Source organism: Cebus imitator, unplaced genomic scaffold (genome assembly GCF_001604975.1).
Source record: "Cebus imitator isolate Cc_AM_T3 unplaced genomic scaffold, Cebus_imitator-1.0 Scaffold678, whole genome shotgun sequence".
NCBI classification, from domain to species: Eukaryota; Metazoa; Chordata; class Mammalia; order Primates; family Cebidae; genus Cebus; species Cebus imitator.
The window spans coordinates 370382-373985 of NW_016107993.1; the positions used below are offsets into that span (position 1 = coordinate 370382).

General features: G+C 39.4%; 1 protein-coding gene across 2 annotated transcripts in view; it reads right to left on the reverse strand.

Annotated features, from left to right (window-relative positions):
* B3GLCT (beta 3-glucosyltransferase) overlaps window positions 1–3604 on the reverse strand; it is a 113025-nt gene that overhangs the window by 81848 nt on the left and 27573 nt on the right. For both annotated transcript variants that reach the window (XM_017518390.2, XM_037734856.1), the window contains exon 4: window positions 461–570. In XM_017518390.2, the coding sequence (XP_017373879.1) occupies window positions 461–570 (110 nt within the window). The remainder of the gene's footprint in view (window positions 1–460; window positions 571–3604) is intronic.

Here is a 3604-nt window from a genome sequence, read left to right on the forward strand (position 1 = left end):
AGACAGAGTCCCTCTCTGCCACCCAGGCTGGAGCGCAGTGGTGTGATCTCGGCTCACTGCAACCTCTGCCTCCCGGGTTCATGCAATTCTCCTGCCTTGGTCTCCTGAGTAGCTGGGATTACAGGCATGCAACACCATACCCCGCTAATTTTTGTATTTTTAGTAGAGATGGGGTTTTGCCATGTTGGCCAGGCTGGTTTCGAATGCCTGACCTCAACTGATTCACCCACCTCGGCCTCCCACAGTGTTGGGATTACAGGCGTGAACCACTGCACCCAGCTGACCCAAACATTTTCAACAACAAATATTCAATATTAAATAAGCAAAATGAGTCAGAAGAGTTATACTCATCTAAATAAAAACTGATTCTCTACAGATCCAGTGTTTTGGAAAACATAAAGGTAATCAAGAAATACATAACTGGCAGAACGCCCCCCCCAACCAAGCCATCACTACGTACCTGTGTAAGATCTGCAGCCTGTTTCAAGATGTTTTTTTTTAATTGCTCTGCTCTCTTTGCATGAAAAGAATTACTTTGACTCTGGATGACAAATATAATTTCTTTTAAGTCTAGAACAAAAAGAAATAGTTTTCAGGTATTTCTTTTTATACAATTATTAAACTTGAAAACAAGTGAAAAAAATAGCTACAAGGCAAGGCTTCAGGCAATAAGCTCTTAAAGGGAAAAAAAATCAATTCATATGTAATTGTAGAGACAAAATTTTCTCTTTTTAAACTGTTTCCAAAACTTCCTTCTTAGAAGTTAGCAAGTAAATAAGCTGACTGTATGAGACCCAGTCTATGGTACCAAACTGTGAATGTGCTTCTGCTTCTGTCAGAAAGAATGACTGTAAATGTGCGAAAACATCTAGAACGATAATCTTCCCAGTAGCTGAAAATCTAATGTTTACAAATAGCTTTTTAACAATTCCTACATAATCCTACACTGTGCTACTACCTGTTATGAGTTGAATCATGTCCTCCAAAATTCATATTTTTTTAAGTCCTACCCCCTAACACTTCAGAATGTGACTTCATTTAGAATTGGGTCTTTATAGAGGTAATCAAGTTAAACGGAGATTATCAGGGTGAACCTTAATCCAACATAACCAGTATCCCTAAAAAAGGGGAAATTTGGATGCATAACCAACACATATAGAAGGAAGACGATACGAAGAGACATGTAGAGAAGATGGCCATGTACAAGCCAAAGAGAGAAGCCTGGAACAGATCCCTCCCTTCCCAGCTCTCAGAAGGAACCAACCCTGCCCATACCTTGATCTCAGACTTCTAGCCTCCAGAACTGTGAGACAAAACATTTCTGTTGCCTGTACTAAGCCATATTTTGTGGTACTTTGTTATGTAGTCCTAGCTCACTACTACACTACTTCTGTTCTGAGTGGCCCTTTCAGGTGAAACTCAACAGTAACTGCACATCTCTCATGAGTTCACAGAGTTTGTGAATAAATGACTCAATAATCCCTACCCTACCTCCTAAGGCACCTAGCCAGGATTATGTGTTATCTCCAGGAAACCAGCCACAATTCCTCAGCAACAGGGCTTTAGTGCAAAGTGCCGCATAAAGCCCATCTACAACACCCACGCTGCCTGCTAGAGACGCATCTGAAGGCAGCCAGCTTTTTACAACGGCGAGCAGGGAGAAAACTCAAGTATGTCCTGCCCACAAAGACCATGGAGGGCTTGCCAATGGAGGTGGCAGGGCTGCACCCCAGAGAAACACGTTAGGCCTCCCCAGGTTCTGAGCCTGTAACAAAGAAATCGATAAAACAGTGATTTTGTCAGCATCCTGCCACCAGACAGGGATGTTGGCAGAAGGGAGGTGCCACGTAAATTGTAGCCTTCAGCCAGACTGTCAGCAAAGCCATGTGGGGACCCTTCCCCGACCATGGATCTTTTCTCTTTAACACCTCAGCTCAGAGACCCTAATTTGATTTTAATTGTATTCCATTATATTTGATTGTTCTTATGTTCTATTCTATAACTCCATTCACTTATTCACTCGCTCAAATATTCACACAACATATAGCTCCACGGTGAGCCATCTAGAGCCTAAAAATAATCTAAAATGCTCTTTGGTTAAAAATCAATAAAATATGTAAAAGGAAGTGCTGAACAACCTACTGAATCTGACCTAATTTCTTTTATTTAGGAGTTTATATAAATAGAACATTCCATATACCTGTCTCTGTTTTAAACCAGCTTCTCAGCTTTATATGTTGGACTCATAGAATAGACTTAAACGGGTCTCTTCAGTTTCAACTGAATTGTTATCTTGGATCTACTACATTTGAAGCAATATAAACGACACATCTAAAGAGGAGTTATAAAGATTTCTTTTTGTTAAGAATGGAGTAAATAAGCCTCAGAGTATAATTTCTGTAAAATTTAATAAACAAGAAGATGCACATGCCCAATGACCCGGAAATTCCACTTTTATTAATCATCCTTGAGAAACTAAGATGAGTGCACAAGGATATATAACAAAAGTATTCACAGTGGCACTGTGTAAAAGAAACAAATTGGAAGCAACGAAAATATCCACTAACAAGATATATTACCTGGAATACTATACAGCAATAAAAATTAACCAGCACTACATGTATCAATCCAGATGGATATGGTGGACAAATCTATATGGTAGATAAATATAGATAAATCTATATGGTAAATAAAACTATATGGTCTACCATATAGTTATAATGCTGAAAAAAGCAAGTTGCAAAAGGATATATAAATCAATAGTTTGCAACAATATAAACATATTGAAATGTATATATATCATACATATACACACATAGCATGTGAAGGTATAAAAGATTACATGAGTATGTTAAATACCAAACCAGGATAATGGTTAAAAGGTTTCAGCTGGGTTAATGGTGCTTAATTTCTTAATCTAAGTGATGTTTTATTTCTAAATCTAATGAACATACAATACAGGAATGTTCATTATATTATTCTCTTTATAACTTTTTATATGTTCAAATTACTTCATAATAAATTTTTTAAAGAGCAGATTTCTCTATCAAAAGGTTAATCCTAGCTGGGCATTGTGGCATGCACCTGAAGTCTCAGCTACTTGGGAAGCTGAAGCAGGAGGATTGCTTGGGCTCAGGAGTTTGAGGTCAGCCTGAGCAACATAACAAGACTCCATCTTAAAAAAAAAAAAAAAGCTTAATCCTGCATTCACCACTCATCACAGTAACCAACTCCTGCCACTTCTACCACATCAGCAAAGCTCCCACTGTCTTCTCACAAAGACAAGAGCACTTCCATGCAGGGAAGAGGATTTGCAAGAAGATTAAAAAGCAAGGCCAGGTGTGGTGGCTCACGCCTATTATCCCAGCACTTTGGGAGGCCAAGGCAGGCGGATCACCTGAGGTCGAGAGTTCAAGACCAGCCTGACCAACATGGAGAAATCCCTTCTCTACTAAAAATACAAAATTAGTCAGGTGTGGTGGTGCATGCCTGTAATTCCAGCTACTCAGGAGGCTAAGGTAGGAGAATTGCTTGAACCTGGGAGCCAGAGGTTGCAGTGAGCTGTTGCACTCAGCCTAGGCAACAAGAGCGAAACTCTATCTCA